This window comes from Acanthochromis polyacanthus, chromosome 17 (genome assembly GCF_021347895.1).
Source record: "Acanthochromis polyacanthus isolate Apoly-LR-REF ecotype Palm Island chromosome 17, KAUST_Apoly_ChrSc, whole genome shotgun sequence".
NCBI classification, from domain to species: domain Eukaryota; kingdom Metazoa; phylum Chordata; class Actinopteri; family Pomacentridae; genus Acanthochromis; species Acanthochromis polyacanthus.
In genome coordinates this window covers 27,601,682-27,618,288 of record NC_067129.1, presented here as the reverse complement: position 1 = coordinate 27,618,288, position 16,607 = coordinate 27,601,682, and the positions used below count along the sequence as shown (strand labels likewise).

General features: G+C 45.1%; 2 protein-coding genes across 3 annotated transcripts; one reads left to right on the top strand and one right to left on the bottom strand.

The window, feature by feature from the left end:
• Positions 1-105: 105 nt before the first annotated feature.
• On the bottom strand, positions 106-1,521 carry LOC127530660 (zinc finger BED domain-containing protein 4-like). The gene is made up of 2 exons (XM_051937989.1): positions 661-1,521; positions 106-585 (listed from the first exon to the last, which is right to left on the bottom strand). Exons 1-2 carry the CDS (start codon positions 1,427-1,429, stop codon positions 275-277), a joined length of 1,080 nt encoding a protein of 359 aa, XP_051793949.1. The 5' UTR covers positions 1,430-1,521; the 3' UTR covers positions 106-274.
• Positions 1,522-8,404: 6,883 nt separating this feature from the next.
• Positions 8,405-15,556, top strand: LOC127530662 (uncharacterized). 2 transcript variants are annotated; one of them, XM_051937995.1, is made up of 2 exons: positions 8,405-8,508; positions 8,671-15,556. In XM_051937995.1, exon 2 carries the CDS (start codon positions 11,274-11,276, stop codon positions 12,771-12,773), a length of 1,500 nt encoding a protein of 499 aa, XP_051793955.1. In that variant the 5' UTR covers positions 8,405-8,508; positions 8,671-11,273; the 3' UTR covers positions 12,774-15,556. The 2 variants fall into 2 exon arrangements, with proteins under 2 accessions (XP_051793955.1, XP_051793956.1); XM_051937996.1 differs by lacking the exon at positions 8,405-8,508 and adding an exon at positions 8,557-8,643 and having other exon boundaries at positions 8,698-15,556.
• Positions 15,557-16,607: the final 1,051 nt, after the last annotated feature.

Here is a 16,607-nt window from a genome sequence, read left to right as displayed (position 1 = left end):
CGGCTGTTTGTGTCAGCGTCCAGTAGATGGAGCCACACTCCACCGATCACCAGTCATCCATGTTTCTACTAAAATAGTCTGTGGTCCACATTTGTCCAACTCAGTGATGTGCAGATGATACCTCAGTGTGCGTGTCACACATTCCCCCTACTGTGTCGACGCTGTATCACGCTGTATTGGTATGTGTATGGGTTCCATCTAGTGGTTAAAAAAATGTACTGCAGCATATAACTAAAGGCACACTTGTAATGAGTTTCCATAACATTAAACATTTTTATTCAGAAAGAAGTTTTTGAAGCATGTTTGGGCTCAAACGATTTCTTCTCTTGGATGCAATTTCTCCAGCTTTGGAGAAAATTCGTTCACAAGGAGCTGATGAGGCTGGAGTAGACAGATATTTTTGGGACAGTTTGAATAAGTGTGGGTAGGTATTCTTTTGAGATTTCCAGTATTCCAGTGGATCTTCGGTTCTGGGAATGTTTGCTGATGAAAGGTATCTTTGTACTTCTATCATGGCATCAGCCACAACACTTGTACTTGTTCGAGTACGGGCCACCTCCATGTCCAGCTGTTGCCACAGGTTGTCTGTAAAACAAGACATGATTAGCTTCAAATGTAAATATATCACCCCGAAAACATTTTGAATAAATAAATACACACCTGACATAGAAGATGCTGGCAAATGAGATGAGGGGCCAGGCTGATCTTCCTGTGGTGCCGAAGGTGGCCCAGAAATTCTCATCTCTGCAGCACATTCAGATTTTAGTTTCTTCACAGCATCATTTATTTTGGTCCCATTTAAGAATCCAAGGGCTTTAAATCGTGGATCTAATAAGGTTGCCAGAGACAGATGACTGGAAGATTCATAATTGTTCAAGGTTTCGGTTACTCTTTTGTCGAGTTCATGACGCAGTTTTTTTCCAACTGATGTTTCCAGAGATGGAGCACATTTTTGCATTGTATGATGAAGCATTTTCATCATCGGGATTATTTTGCTCCCACTCACTCGCTTCTCCTCTGAAAGCTCCACAGTAGCAGCATTAAAAGGGGCAAGCACAATCAGGACTTCTGCAATGATGTCATGCTCCTCTCCAGTAAGTGCAGGCAATGGTGTTTTTAAAGATGCCAGACTCACCCAAACAGGCTCTTTTTGGCTTGCTATTCTTGACAGCATTTGGTATGTGCTGTTCCAGCGTGTAGGAACTTCATTTATGAGTTTCAGAATTGGTTTTTGCATTTGTTGCTGCACGTGACTCAGCTTTTCCTTGGCAAGAGTGCTGGAACGAAAATAGGTGACGATGTTTTTGGTTTTATGTCGGATATCAGTTAGGTCTGACACTTGATCGCAAGATTTTTTAACAATCAAATTTAAAGTATGTGCGATGCAAGGACTATGCCCGATTTTTAATAGTCTTGCAGACGCGATCATATTTGCCCTGGCATCAGTTACAAAGCGTGCAACCTTCCCTGTGATGGCCCAGCTGTCAATCAGATCTTGTGTGACTAAAAAAATACAGAAATAAAAAATAAGTCTATGAGTATATGACAAGTACATGACATCAACAGACACCATTATTAATATTTTCAAAAAACCTACCTCAGCAATATTCTCTGCTGTGTGGCTCTTGGGAAAATATTTAACTCCCAGCACAGTGGTGCACATTTTATTTTCAGTGTCAAAGAAGTGGCCAGTCACAGCCAAGTAGGCCTCCATGTTTACTGAAGTCCACATATCTGCTGTCAGGCTGATTGCATTGGTGGAGTGTAATTTTTCCTTAATGTTCTGGGTTTCTGCTGCATATCTCTCAGAAACCATTTCCTTTAGAGCCTGTAAAGTAGAAGAAAATCTGCAAACAATAATAATTGAAACTCCTAATGATAAGTGCAATTTCTGACATATAGTACCTTTCTTATTAGCAAACCACCAATAATTTCTCTACCAGAGTCTATTACAGATCCAGAATTCCATTGAAATATTGTCAATATAATATTATGGAAATATAGTACAGTACCTTTCTGGTTGGTATTGCGTATGATGGCTCAAGAGTCTGGAGCATCTCCCTGAATCCCTCGTCCTCAACGATGCTTAAAGGTTGGCAATCTTTGATTATCATATTTATAATGCATCGATTGAGGGCCTGTTTTCTAGAGGCTTGAAGTAAAAAAAAAAAAACAGTTTGATTTAGAATGTAATTAGCCTCCATAATAATTAGTGATAGATTACAAAATAATAATCCACCAGTATCCATTCCTGGTGTATTGTCTTCTCTTTCATGACGAGCTTTATAATGCCGTAGCATTGATGATGTGTTTCGGGTTGCATAAGACAACTCCGTTGAACACAGACGACATTTAACCTGTGGATCATAAAAATATACACTACAGATTTTGTCAGCCATTTAAATTGGAACGAAGTACAAAGAAATTACCTTATCAGGTGATATAAGGTCAAAATGATCCCACACGGCAGAGTACTTTCTCTTTCTCGGAGGTTCCATAGCAATGAACAGCGTCGAAGCAACAAGTGAGTCGATGGGTGCTGGACTTCCTCAAGTAGAACTGGCGCCTCGAGGACACGTGATACAACATGATACAATACAACACAGTTACTGTGTCGGTCACGTGACTTTTCTTAAAGCGATACGCTCAGTGATACAGCTCGGCTGAGGTATTGCTTTCAGTGCATGATACGTGAATCGGTGCCTCGGCTCGTTCAGACCAACACTAGTCCAACTTTTATTTCTCTAATATCAGTAGAATCTGATGTAAGGAGAATTTGACCAGACAAGGTTCCACTTTTTACATATTTTGACTTGAAACTTGTTTAAAATGAGGCAAAATTAGTCTAGAATGACTTAAAATTTGTCCAAAAATAGCTAAATATTTGTCCAAGTTAAGGTAAAATGTGCCCAGAATGACTTAAACTGTCCAAAATGACCAGAATGGGTCATTATTGGCTCTTGAAAATAGAATAAAGTAGTTTTTCTTTTTAAATGGCTGGTCTAGTGTCTCCATAAAGTTCCTACAAGACATGGATCCATATTTCAACTAAAATACAGTCTTTGGTCGATATTTCTCCAACTGTTGAGGCTCTAACATCAGTAGAATCTGATATGAGGAAAGTTTGTTCCTGTTTTTTGTTATTTTTACTTGAAACTTGATCAAGGTATGACTTCCATACCGGATCGGTCGAGGCCCGGGTTAACAACGACCGCCATCGGTGCTGTCGACCTACAGGGTGCCGGTGGAAAATGGACGACTGTTGGTCGAAGAAGGAGGGGAGGAAGGTGTGTTCATAGGAAGAGAGAGAAGAGGAACACCAAGAGTCTAGGACTGAGAGTAGGGACTTTGAATGTTGGAACTATGACAGGAAAAGGTAGAGAGCTGGTTGACATGATGCAGAGGAGGAAGGTGGACATACTGTGTGTCCAGGAGACCAGGTGGAAAGGTAGTAAAGCTAGAAGTCTAGGAGCAGGGTTCAAGTTGTTCTATCATGGTGTAGATAGGAAGAGAAATGGAGTAGGAGTTATCTTGAAGGAGGAGTTTGTTAGGAATGTCCTGGAGGTAAAAAGCGTGTCAGATCGAGTGATGAGCCTGAAGCTAGAAATCGAAGGTGTGATGTTCAATGTTGTTAGTGGGTATGCTCCACAGGTAGGATGTGAGCTGGAGGAGAAGGAGAAATTCTGGTTGGATCTTGATGAAGTGATGCAGAGCATCCCTAGAAGTGAGAGAGTTGTCATTGGTGCAGACTTCAATGGACATGTTGGTGCAGGAAACAGAGATGATGAAGAGGTCATGGGCAGGTTTGATATCCAGGAGAGGAACACAGAAGGACAGATGGTGGTTGACTTTGCAAAAAGGATGGAAATGGCTGTAGTGAATACTTTCTTCCAGAAGAGGCAGGAACATAGGGTGACCTATAAGAGTGGAGGTAGGAGCACACAGGTAGACTACATCTTGTGTAGACGGTGTAATCTGAAGGAGATCAGTGACTGCAAAGTAGTGCTAGATGAGAGTGTAGCCAGACATCATGGTGTGGTGAGTAGGATGCCCCTGGTGGTGAAGAAGATGAAGAGGGCAAAGGCAGAGCAGAGGACCAAATGGTGGAAGCTGAAAAAGGAAGAGTGTTGTATGACTTTCAGGAAAGAGTTGAGACAGGCTTTGGATGGTCAGGAGGTGCTTCCAGGTGACTGGACAACTACAGCAAATGTGATCAGGGAGACAGGTCGGAGAGTACTTGGTGTGTCATCTGGAAGGAAAGGAGATAAGGAGACTTGGTGGTGGAATGAGGAGGTGCAGGAGTGGATCCAGAGAAAGAGGTTAGCTAAGAAGAAGTGGGACACTGAGAGGACTGAAGAGAGTAGACAGGAGTACAGGGAGATGCAGCGTAAGGTGAAAGTAGAGGTGGCAAAGGCCAAACAAGGGGCTTACGATGACTTGTATGCTAGGTTGGACAGTAAGGAGGGAGAGACTGACCTGTACAGGTTGGCAAGGCAGAGAGACAGAGATGGGAAGGACGTGCAGCAGGTTAGGGTGATAAAGGATAAGGATGGAAGTGTGTTGACAGGTGCCAATAGTGTGATGGGAAGATGGAAAGAGTACTTTGAAGAGTTGATGAACGAGGAAAATGAGAGAGAACAAAGAGTAGAAGAGGTGACTGTTGTGGACCAGGAAGTAGCAAAGATTAGTAAGGATGAAGTGAGGAGGGCATTGAAGAGGATGAAGAGTGGAAAGGCACTTGGTCCTGATGATATACAGTGTCTTGTGAAAGTATTCGGCCCCCTTGAACTTTTCAACCTTTCGCCACATTTCAGGCTTCAAACATAAAGATATAAAATTTTAATATTTTGTCAAGAATCAACAACAATTGGGACACAATCGTGAAGTGGAATGAAATTTATTGGATATTTTAAACTTTTTTAACAAATAAAAACCTGAAAAGTGGGGTGTGCAAAATTATTCGGCCCCTTTACTTTCAGTGCAGCAAACTCACTCCAGAAGTTCAGTGAGGATCTCTGAATGATCCAATGTTGTCCTAAATGACTGATGATGATAAATAGAATCCACCTGTGTGTAATCAAGTCTCCGTATAAATGCACCTGCTCTGTGATAGTCTCAGGGTTCTGTTTAAAGTGCAGAGAGCATCATGAAGACCAAGGAACACACCAGGCAGGTCCCAGATACTGTTGTGGAGAAGTTTAAAGCCGGATTTGGATACAAAAAGATTTCCCAAGCTTTAAACATCTCAAGGAGCACTGTGCAAGCAATCATATTGAAATGGAAGGAGTATCAGACCACTGCACATCTACCAAGACCCGGCCGTCCCTCTAAACTTTCACCTGGAACAAGGAGAAGACTGATCAGAGATGCAGCCAAGAGGCCCATGATGACTCTGGATGAAGTGCAGAGATCTACAGCTGAGGTGGGAGAGTCTGTCCATAGGACAACAATCAGTCGTACACTGCACAAATCTGGCCTTTATGGAAGAGTGGCAAGAAGAAAGCCATTTCTCAAAGATATCCATAAAAAGTCAGGTTTGAAGTTTGCCACAAGCCACCTGGGAGACACACCAAACGTGGAAGAAGGTGCTCTGGTCAGATGGAACCAAAATCCAACTTTTTGGCCACAATGCAAAACGATATGTTTGGCGTAAAAGCAACACAGCTCATCCCCCTGAACACACCATCCCCACTGTCAAACATGGTGGTGGCAGCCTCATGGTTTGGGCCTGCTTTTCTTCAGCAGGGACAGGGAAGATGGTTAAAATTGATGGGAAGATGAATGGAGCCAAATACAGGAGCATTCTGGAAGAAAACCTGTTGGAGTCTGCAAAAGACCTGAGACTGGGACGGAGATTTATCTTCCAACAGGACAATGATCCAAAACATAAAGCCAAATCTACAATGGAATGGTTCACAAATAAACGTATCCAGGTGTTAGAATGGCCAAGTCAAAGTCCAGACCTGAATCCAATCCAGAATCTGTGGGCAGAGCTGAAGACTGCTGTTCACAAACGCTCTCCATCCAACCTCACTGAGCTCCAGCTGTTTTGCAAGGAAGAATGGGTAAGAATTTCAGTCTCTGGATGTGCAAAACTGATAGAGACATACCCCAAGAGACTTGCAGCTGTAATTGCAGCAAAAGGTGGCGCTACAAAGTATTAATGCAAGGGGGCCCAATAATATTGTACGCCCCACTTTTCAGGTTTTTATTTGTTAAAAAAGTTTAAAATATCCAATAAATTTCGTTTCACTTCACGATTGTGTCCCACTTGTTGTTGATTCTTGACAAAAAATTAAAATTTTACATCTTTATGTTTGAAGCCTGAAATGTGGCGAAAGGTTGAAAAGTTCAAGGGGGCCGAATACTTTCACAAGGCACTGTACCTGTGGAGGTATGGAAGTGTCTCGGAGATAGTGAGAAGATGCCCGAGGAATGGAGAAGTGTGCTGGTGCCCTAGCCTAGCCATGCTACACCCATGTTTCTGACGGCACAAGGGTCTAGGGAAGCTCGACAGGGAGGGAGGCGGGCTAAAAGGTTGTCTATCAAATCTCTCTGCAGCAATTGGGTAGGTATACAACCAATCAACGCAATGAATAGGCTGACGTAGTTCCGAGAGCACCGGCTGATTGTGGCTAAGTCCCATTAGCTTCCCAACCAGTGGCGCCGCGGAGCCAACTGGTATATTAAGGATTTGCCATGTCCCGTCGGCATAAGTCCAAATACGTCTTTCTTCTCAATGAAACACTTCAGTGCCGTCCTTTGTTTATCTTTCAAGTTGAATTTTGGCTTCAAATCTTTAAGGGCTGTGGCCAAAGCCGAGTCGAAAGATAACTGTTTATTGTGCGCCGGTTGTTTCTGTCAGAATCGTCACGCCTCTGTCGTCACTTCGTTATAAGAGTGGAGGTAGGAGCCCGCCTTCTGACTCTACACTTCATGGTGATTGGTCCGGCCAGTTTTAGGAGAATCCAGCTTCGAGCCTTATGGAGGGTAACTAGACCCACCCTGGCAGAGAATTAAATTTGTTGCCGTGGGTTGTCTAGCGTGGCTAGGCTACTGGTGCCCATCTTTAAGAACAAGGGAGATGTGTAGAGTTGTGGCAACTTCAGAGGAATAAAGCTGATGAGCCACACGATGAAGCTATGGGAAAGAGTAGTTGAAGCTAGACTAAGGATAGACTATGGATAGGATCAGGAATGAGTACATCAGAGGGACAGCACATGTTAGAGGCTTTGGAGATAAAGTCAGAGAGGCCAGACTGAGATGGTTCAGACATGTCCAGAGGAGAGAGAGTGAATATATTGGTAGAAGGATGCTGAGTTTCCCACTGCCAGGCAGGAGGCCTAGAGGAAGACCAAAGAGGAGGTTTATGGATGTGGTTAAAGAGGACATGAAGGTAGTTGGTGTGAGAGAAGAAGATGCAGCAGACAGGGTTAGATGGAGGCAATTGATTCGCTGTGGCGACCCCTGAAGGGAAAAGCCGAAAGGAAAAGAAGACTTGATCAAAATGACTTCAATTTCGTCCAAAACATTTTGCAAAATGTCTTAAAATCTGCCCAGAATGACTTGAAAGTTTCCCTAAATGACTCCAGATTGGTTCAAAATCACTCAAACTGCAATAATGGGTAATTATTGGTCCTAAAAAATAAACAAAAAAGTTCCAATCCAGGCTGGTCTAGTGTCTCCATAAAGTTCCTGTCTGTGTTTATCGATGGATGGATCCAGTGGTGTAGTCTAGTTTTTTTTCTAGTGGTGTATACTCCAGCCTCATAAACCAAAGCCAGGTCAGGTTCTCATATATGTGCGCACACACACACACGCGCACACACACACACACACACACACACACACACACACACACACACACACACACACACACACACACACACACACACACACACACACACAGCAGCAGCAGCAGCTGCTTTATTTCAACCGAACCAACTAGCTAGTTATAGACATTATAGCATCAGCAGCTCCTCTTCCTGCCATCAGGTAGAGCTGATGTTTCCTCTTCATCAGGTAGAGCTGATGTTTCCTCTTCATCAGGTAGAGCTGATGTTTCCTCTTCATCAGGTAGAGCTGATGTTTCCTCTCCATCAGGTAGAGCTGATGTTTCCTCTCCATCAGGTAGAGCTGATGTTTCCTCTTCATCAGGTAGAGCTGATGTTTCCTCTCCATCAGGTAGAGCTGATGTTTCCTCTTCATCAGGTAGAGCTGATGTTTCCTCTTCATCAGATAGAGCTGATGTTTCCTCTCCATCAGGTAGAGCTGATGTTTCCTCTTCATCAGGTAGAGCTGATGTTTCCTCTTCATCAGGTAGAGCTGATGTTTCCTCTTCATCAGGTAGAGTTGATGTTTCCTCTTCATCAGGTAGACCTGATGTTTCCTCTTCATCAGGTAGAGTTGATGTTTCCTCTTCATCAGGTAGAGCTGATGTTTCCTCTTCATCAGGTAGAGCTGATGTTTCCTCTTCATCAGGTAGACCTGATGTTTCCTCTTCATCAGGTAGAGTTGATGTTTCCTCTTCATCAGGTAGAGCTGATGTTTCCTCTTCATCAGGTAGAGCTGATGTTTCCTCTTCATCAGGTAGACCTGATGTTTCCTCTTCATCAGGTAGAGCTGATGTTTCCTCTTCATCAGGTAGAGCTGATGTTTCCTCTTCATCAGGTAGAGCTGATGTTTCCTCTTCATCAGGCTCCCTTTCCTAAACGTTAATGTAACCCTGGTTTAAACACACTTTTATTTGTTAAAAACTTTAAATTCCCACCCTTTTTCAAGTTCCTGAATGCATCACATTCACCTGCTTGATCACCTGGCTTCTCCAGCCAATCCCATGTTTTGGAGGGAATATGTATGCTACCTCACTTCCTCTCCAGTCAGTTGTGTTGGGAGAGGAGCTGAGGAAGCAGCTGTACAGGTCAGTTCTCAAACAAACACAGTTAAGAAACGTTTTGGTTTAAACTAATACATAAAATGCCAAATTACAGAGCTCTATTCAATTCAGTTCAATTCAATTTTATTTATATAGCGTCAGTTACAGTCAAATTGTCTCCAGACGCTTTACAGAACCCATATGCCTGACCCCCAGAGCAAGCCCAAAGGAGACAGTGGCAGGAAAACACCCTTTTAACAGGGAAGAAACCTCGAGCAGAACCCGGCTCTACTCTGGGACGTGAGGATTGGTGGGACCAAATGCCATTTTGTGCAAATCTGATCATTGGAATTGGCCAGGTACCTTAGCCTTTATGGGTTAATTTGATGGTGAGCTCGTGATCCACGGCCAGGAGCCAGAAGAACCCTCAGTCCGTCTCTGTAACACCTGTCGGGTAGGAGGCTGGTGCAGCCTGCTCTCTCCCTCCACTTACTCACCTTCCATTTGCCCCGCTCCACTATTCACTTTCCTTTGGACAATTGCGCTTCTCCATAACCCCCGAAAACCCATAACAATTAATGAACATTTTGCGGTGCCTAAATGGACTGTTGTGTGTAACCGGAAAACTACAACAAAAGGACTTTGGGTTTTGGTTTGTTCATTTTAAGTTGAACATTTGGAATTAGTGCGCATATCTTTAATGTAAATATTCACTGTACAATTGGGTTGTTTGTGTTTGTTTTGTTTGTTATCAAATATTCACCTTAATATATGGTACCATCACTTTAAACCTTACCTTGTTGTCTTGTAGTTACTGTTCTCCGCTCTCCAGCAGCCGTTCTTAGATCTTCTGAGCACTAGTCTAATTCTTGTGTTAACGCATTATTTAGTTACACTGTACAACCAGGTGTTAATATAATACTTGCTACATTAACCTTATCTCCAGCTGTAGTGTTCCCTAAAGCGGCAGTATCCACAGGACAAGCACCAGGCTTATTAAAACACTGAAATAGTTTCATTTAGCTTTGCTTTCTTTTTCTTATTTTTTCTCCACTGACTGATGTTGGGTCATTAGAAGTTCTAGACTCATGTCCCTCTTCTTCTAAGCCAGGGGTATTCAGCTAAAATTCAGAGAGGTCCAGTCAGCAAAGGTCCAGAACATCATAATGTCTAACTTGAGTTACTGTGATATATGCTGATGTAACCTGGTAGTTTTATTAGAGTCTGCCTGTAATCAAAAACTGACCGTCAAATAAATTCAGTACGGTTCAAAAACATTTTGACATTTATTAATAAATAACTTTTTATGTAACTGTTTATCTTAAAATAAAGTGTAGAACTTTAAAAAGAAGTGGCTGAACAACCTGCACCAACTTCTATACATCTTTAACAATAATTAAATCTCATAAATGTAAACATTTGAACACTTTCACATTGTTTTCTTGTCTTCTATCACTCCCCTAATATCTCTGCAGCTTAATGGGAGAACTGAGCTGCTGCTTGTCCTGCCAGTGTTTTCAATCATGGCCTGAATGGTGTCAGAGCTGTTCTCAAACATATTTAGAGGAGCTCATTGGTGATTCTGGAACAATATTTAGTTTTGATTATGTTCATAGTTGAGAAAGCTGCCTTACAGCTGTATGTTGAGCCAAACATGGTCAGCATGTGACCACAGTCTGTCCTCTAGACAGACTGCTTAACTCATACGTACCAGACTCGGCTATTGAGCCAGTGTTGCCAACTTAGCGACTTTCTCGCTAAATCTAGCGACTTTTCAAAGCTCCTAGCGACTTTTTTTTGTCAAAAGCGACTAGCGACAAATCTAGCGACTTTTTCTGCCGTTTTGGAGACTCTGACAGGAAAACTCGGCTCATTCTGCAGTTACTGTTTTCAACCAGCAGCAGGTGCTGCTGTGAGCTTCTCCCCCTCCCAGAGCACAGGCTGTCAGTCCAGTAACCCCACAGCAGTCCGAGTGAAGGGAGGGGGAGACCCACATCACTCCAGACGACAGATGAATCACACATGCGCAGTCACTATAGATCCCATCCAGACTTACGGAGCCATATAAACGAAAATGTTTCTTCACTGTCATACTAAAATAAACCACAGCATTTAGCCTCTAGTACAAAAACATATTATGGGTGTTTTATATTCACTCTTTGGTCTCTTCCACAACGTTATTCCTCTCTCCTACAACGTTGATTACAATTACATGCAAACTGGGAAATATGCAAATTAGGCGATGATGTCATTTAGCGACTTCTAGCAACTTTTAGGACAGCCAATAGCGACTTTCCTTACTGAGGAGTTGGCAACAGTGTATTGAGCTAGCCGGCTACATAGCCATCGGCAGGACAGGACGGAGGACTCCGGTAAAAGCAGAGGAGGGTGTGTGTGCATGCACATTAATAACAGCTGGTGTACTGACACGGTGACTGTGGACAGTCACTGCTCCGCAGAGCTGGAATATGTGACTGTTAAATGCAGGCCTATGTACCTTCCCCGGGAGCTAACGGTGATGTTTGTGACTGTTGTTTACATCCCACCCGATGCTAATGCTAGCGCGGCTAACGGACTACTCCACAGCAGCATTAGCAAGCAGCAGAGCAGATACCCCGAAGCAGCACACATCATAGCAGGGGACTTCAATCATGTGGACCTTAAAACAGTGCTCCCCAAGCTTCATCAGCACGTTAAGTGTGCCACCAGAGGACTTAATACACTGGACAAGGTGTGCTCCAACATCAAGCTGGGCTACAAGGCTAAACAGCTAGCACACCTGGGCCAGTCTGACCACATGTCCCTGCTTATGATGCCTGCATACACCCCCCTCCGGAAAACTGCCCCCAGCACCAGAACTTGGCCTGATGATGCCTCTGAGCAGCTGCAGAACTGCTTTGAAAGGACAAACTGGGACATTTTCGATCACCCTGACCTGGAGGTGTTCACAGACAGTGTTCTGTACTACATCAAAAACTGCATAGACAATGTCACAGTGAACAAGACCATCCGGGTGTACCCCAACAGGAAGCCCTGGATGACCCAGAAGGTCCAGCAGCTGCTTAAAAACAGAAACACCGCCTTCAGGTCTGGTGACAGCGATCTGTACAGTGCAGCCAGAGCCGACCTGAAGAAAGGCATCAGAGAGCTGTACAATATGGAGTGGTGCAAGAGGGACTATAGGAGGAGGATTGAGGACCACCTGGAGAGCAACAACAGCAGACAGGTGTGGCGAGGGGTCCAGCACCTCACAAACTACAGGGCCAACACCGGAGCTGCTGAGGGAGGAGCCTCACTGGCAGAGGAGCTGAACAGCTTCTTTGCCCGCTTTGAGACAGGATCCCCGGAGGCAGCTACATCACACCCTGCGGTCCAGAGCAGCACCAGCCTCACAATGGAGGAGCACAATGTGAGGCACACGGTGCGGGCGGTCGAACCATGGAAGGCGGCTGGACCCAATGGTGTCCCTGGACGGGTGCTGAAGGACTGCGCTGACCAGCTGGCTGGAGTGTTCACCAGAATCTTCAACCCGTCCCTATCCCAGTCCATCGTCCCACCCTGCCTCAAGTCCTCCACCATCGTCCCCCTGCCCAAGAAGCAACACATCTTCAGCCTCAATGACTACCGGCCAGTAGCTCTCACTCCAGTGGTGATGAAGTGCTTTGAGAAACTGGTACGGGGTCACATCACCTCACTCCTCCTCAGAAGCCTCGATCCCCACCAGTTTGCATACAGGGCCAACAGATCGACGGAGGATGCTGTAGCTACAGCGCTCCACACGTCACTGTCTCACCTGGAGCAGCAGGGGACATGCACATGGATGCTCTTTGTGGGCTACAGCTCCGCGTTTAACACCATCCTTCCTCACAAACTGGTGGGTAAACTGGGAGACCTTTGACTTCCACATTCCATCTGCATGTGGATCTACAGCTTCCTGTCAGACCGCAGGCAGAGGGTGAGGGTGGGAGACCACACATCTGGGACCATCAGCCTCAGCATCGGCTCCCCCCAGGGCTGCCTGCTGAGCCCTCTGCTCTACACCCTCTACACAGCGGACTGTACCTCTACGCACCCCAGTAACACCATCATCAAGTTCGCCGACAACACCACAGTTGTGGGGCTCATCTCTGGGGGGGATGAGTCCGCATACAGGGCTGAGGTGGAGCAGCTGACTGGGTGGTGCAGAGACAACAACCTGCTCCTCAACACAGTCAAGACCAAGGAGCTCATCATCGACTTTCGGAGGACTAAAACAGACATTCCACCTCTGATCATCAACAGGGACTGTGTGGAGAGGGTAGAGGACTTCCACTTTCTGTGAGTCCACTTAGAGAAGGACCTGACCTGGACTGTGAACACCTCCGAGCTACTGAAGAAGGCCCGGCAGAGACTGCACTTTCTGAGGGTGCTCAGGAAGAACAACATCTCCCAGAGACTGCTGGTGTCTTTCTACAGGTTCCCCATGGAGAGCATCCTGGTGTTCTGTCTGTGTGTGGTACACCAGCTGTACGGTGGATCAGAGGGCCTCACTGCATAGGATCATCCACACGGCCCAAAACATCACAGACTGCCATCTCCTCACACTTGAAGAGCTGCACCGCTCCCGTTGCCTCCGAAAGGCAGGAAAAATAACCCAGGACCCCTCTCACCCAGGACACCACATGTTTAATCTGTTACCGTCAGGCAGGCGGTACAGGTCAGTCACTGCAAGGACAAACCGGTTCAGAGACAGTTTCTACCCAACAGCAGTCAGGGTTCTGAACAAAGGCTAATAGCCTTTGTTAATGTGAAATGTGCAATATACACCACTACCTCCGATATTATAACTACCTCATGTTGTTCAATGCACCTTTTATCGTATTTCTCACACTGTTTTGCACTAATTGAAGGGCTTTTGCAATTTCGTTGTACTTGTTGCAATGACAAATAAAATTCTATTCTAGAGATGTGTAATGCACAAAAGATACAACTCTAAGAGTCGATGCTTTGTAGTGAATCTGAAGAGCCGACTCCTAACGTATTTAATGGAGTATGGAGTTTAACACTGTCCTAGCAGAAAACATGTTACTGGATCCTAGATTAAAGAAGCTTGCCTTCAGTGACAACAGAGCTGTTGATGAGAAACTTCAGAGAATAAGAGCAGCAGCCTGACACCTCCACCATTAGAGGACCAAGTGGAGGAGGAACCTCAAACTTCTGCTGTGTGGAGGCTCTTTGATGGAAGAGCTACAGGAGATGATTCAGGAGAAATCCTACAGCTGATGTGGTAATGGAGGATCATATCTAGAGGAAGCCCTCATCCAACCAGCAGACGACCCACTGAGCTGGAGCAGGACAAGGCCTCAGTCTGCCCCACCTGGTGAAGGTGATGGAGGAGAGACAACTTCTTCCATCTGAGAGAATCTTCTCAAAAACACGGCAGATATTCACTGAAAGAAGAAATGTATCAGCCCATCCAAGCTCAGCCATCTGATTTTTCTGAATGTCAGCCTGCTCTGAGGACATTTATACTGTTTGAATACTGAGTCTGGTTCTGGTTCTGTTCTGGTTCTGTGGGTTCATGTGCAGAGTTTTGTTCATTTGTTTTTTGTGCAAAAAAGTTTGATTGAAATATTAAACAAAAATAAGAATACCTGTTTTTGTAACAGAGCAAATGTACAAAATGAGTCAATTATAAGGCTTCTCATAAAAACACTGAATGAAAAAGAGTTTGTCAAAACACAAATGATTCATATTTGCCAGGTTAGGATAAAATATGAGGCTACAAAGAATAATAAATTAGGAGCCATTTGGGAGCAGAAAGAACCGGCTTTTCTTTGGAAGCAGTGCCAAAAGCTCTCTGAAAAGAGCTGAACTTCCATCACTACTGTCCTCTCTGTCCCTCATCTCTCAGCTGCTTTTTGAAGGCAGAGCTGTGATGCGATTCAGCGACGTCATTGGCTGAGTAGCGTCACGTGGGATGCCTGAACTCGTACATAATTGGTCTGTGCGTTTCTGAGCCGATAGACCAATGATAAACACTGGAAAGCTGCACCCTGCACCGGTAAAATAGAAGCGACCTGTCAAATTTACACCCGTATAGACGGCGTCTGGGTCCGGATCCGGACCGCGGTCGGCCTTTAGTGAGCCCTGTTCTCAGCCAGACACCTTCCCCCGTCCCATACAGCTTCACCGCTTCCTGACACAGAGAAGACGAATTTATGAACGGGGAAGTGAACGTTATGTCAAAAAACATACTGATACTGTTATGATCCTGCTCCAGGTCCTGCCCTTCTTCCTCCTTTTCCTTCTTTTCCCCATTTCTGCTCATCTGTGTGTTTTCACTTGTCTTTCTTTGTCTCTGTCTGTCATCTCTCCCTCCTGTCTTTCTCCCAGTCACTCACCCTCTTGCTCTGCCAGCTGATTACCTGAATGACCGTCAGCTGCAGTGATCATTGAACTCACTATTTAAACCCCACTCACTTGCTCAGTCTCTGCTGGATCATTGACTCACATGGTGCCACAGACTCTGACCCCCACAAAGCCTACTACCTCTGGACTGCTTGTGTTGATGGACTCTTCTGCTTCCCCCGTTGTGGATTCACCCCTCTCGGACTCAGTTGTGCTCCTGTCAGTTTTTGGACTTTCCCCAGCCTGTCTTGCCCCCGTGGTTTACAGTTTCTCCGTGGTTTACAGTTTCTCCCATCGGGGGGGGGGGAAACATCATGAAATGCAGTTTCATTAGATCAGATGGACTGAATGGATCCATCAGAGGAGGTTAGCCTAGCTTAGCACAAACAATGGAGATTATAGGGAAACTTCTAGCTTAGCACAGACACTGTAGGCAGAGAGGAAACTGTAAGCCTAGCTTGGCACAAACAATGGAGATTATAGGGAAACTGCTAGCCTAGCTTAGCACCGACACTGGAGGCACATGGAAGCTGTTAGCCTAGCTTAGCACCGACACTGGAGGCACATGGAAGCTGTTAGCCTAGCTTAGCACAAACTTTGAAGGCACGGGGAAGCTGTTAGCCTAACGTGGCACAGACACTGGAGATTATAGGGAAACTGTAAGCCTAGCTTGGCACAAACACTGGAGGCACAGGAAAACTGCTTGCCGAGCTTAGCACAGACACTAGAGGCACAGGGAAAATGTTAGCCGAGCTTAGCACAGACACTGGAAGCACAGGGAAGCTGCTAGCCTAGCTTAGCACAGACACTAGAGGCACAGTGAAACTGTTATCCTAGCTTAACACAAACACTGGAGATTATAGGGAAGCTGTTGGCCTCGCTTAGCACAGACACTGGAGGCACAGGGAAGCTGTTAGCCTCGCTTAGCACAAACACTGGAGGCACAGGGAAGCTGATAGCTTAGCACAAACACTGCAGGCAGAAGGAAACTGTTAGCCTAGCTTAGCACAAACAATGGAGGCACAGGAAAGCTGCTAGCTTGGCACAAACAATGGAGATTATAGGGAAACTGTTAGCCTAGCTTAGCACAAACACTGGAGGCAGAGGGAAACTGTTATCCTAGCTTAACACAAGCACTGGAGATTATAGGGAAACTGCTGGCCTCACTTAGCACAAACACTGGAGGCACAGGGAAGCTGATAGGCTAGCTTAGCACAAACACTGCAGGCAAAAGGAAACTGTTAGCCTAGCTTAGCACAAACAGGAGATTATAGGGAAACTGCTAGCTTAGCACAAACACTGGAGGCAGAGGGAAACTCTTAGCCTAGCTTAGCACAAACAC

Coding starts and splice junctions, on each gene's coding strand:
- LOC127530660 (XM_051937989.1), bottom strand. CDS start 1,429: ATGATCGCGTCTGCAAGACTATTAAAAATCGGGCATAGTCCTTGCATC. Junction 586..660: donor GCCAGCATCTTCTATGTCAG/GTGTGTATTTAT, acceptor CTTGTTTTACAG/ACAACCTGTGGCAACAGCTG.
- LOC127530662 (XM_051937995.1), top strand. CDS start 11,274: ATGCACATTAATAACAGCTGGTGTACTGACACGGTGACTGTGGACAGT.